This window comes from Alligator sinensis, unplaced genomic scaffold, assembly GCF_000455745.1.
Source record: "Alligator sinensis unplaced genomic scaffold, ASM45574v1 scaffold1535_1, whole genome shotgun sequence".
NCBI lineage: Eukaryota > Metazoa > Chordata > Crocodylia > Alligatoridae > Alligator > Alligator sinensis.
This window is the reverse complement of record NW_005843617.1, coordinates 44,934-45,849: the sequence shown is the minus strand read 5'-3', so window position 1 is coordinate 45,849 and position 916 is coordinate 44,934. Positions and strand designations below refer to the sequence as shown.

Below are 916 nucleotides of genomic sequence, written 5' to 3'. Positions count from 1 at the left end.
GCACCCTGGAGCGGCTGGGCCGGTTCCTGTGGTCGCTGCCCGCCTGCGACCACCTGCACAAGAACGAGAGCGTGCTCAAGGCCAAGGCCGTGGTGGCCTTCCACCGCGGCAACTTCCGCGAGCTCTACAAGATCCTGGAGAGCCACCAGTTCTCGGCGCACAACCACGCCAAGCTGCAGCAGCTCTGGCTCAAGGCGCACTACGTGGAGGCCGAGAAGCTGCGCGGGCGGCCGCTGGGCGCCGTGGGCAAGTACCGCGTGCGGAGGAAGTTCCCGCTGCCCCGCACCATCTGGGACGGCGAGGAGACGAGCTACTGCTTCAAGGAGAAGTCGCGGGGCGTGCTGCGGAGCTGTACCGCCACAACCGCTACCCCTCGCCGGCCGAGAAGCGCCACCTGGCCAAGATCACGGGGCTCTCGCTCACGCAGGTCAGCAACTGGTTCAAGAACCGGCGCCAGCGGGACCGGGCGGCCGAGGCCAAGGAGAGGTACCGCCGGGCCGGGGCGGCGCCGCCGGCAAGAGGTGGGTGTCGGCCGGGAGCCCCTCGGGCCCGCTTGGCCCCTGGCCCGGGGGCGCCCGAGTACCCCTGCGGGGCCTCCGCACCCCTCGTCCCTGTGGAAGCCCCGGCCCGGTCACTCGGCCCATGAAGATCCCCTATAGGCTCCAGCCTTGCCCCCTGCCCCTGTAGGGGCCCCATGAGCGTATGCCCCCCACCCCCTGGGGTCCCTGTGGCACTCAGCGTCCCCTATAGGCCCCGCACCCTCCGAGCCCTGCCCCCAGGGCTCTGCCCTCCCACCCCCTTGGTCCTTCTGCCCCACTCAGTATTCCCTATAGGGCACTCAGCCCCCGCCCCCCCATGCCTATAGGGGCTCCTATAGGTTCTTGACCATCGTCCCCGTGGAAGTCCCGGCCTGGTC

General features: G+C 70.3%; 1 protein-coding gene across 1 annotated transcript; it reads left to right on the top strand.

Annotated features, from left to right (window-relative positions):
- Positions 1–2: 2 nt before the first annotated feature.
- Positions 3–521, top strand: LOC102387076 (homeobox protein six1; the record flags this gene model as incomplete). Its single annotated transcript, XM_014527532.2, is given in 2 exon segments — positions 3–342; positions 345–521. Coding segments are annotated over 2 exon segments (517 nt in total), but the record flags the coding sequence as incomplete, so codon positions are not given.
- Positions 522–916: the final 395 nt, after the last annotated feature.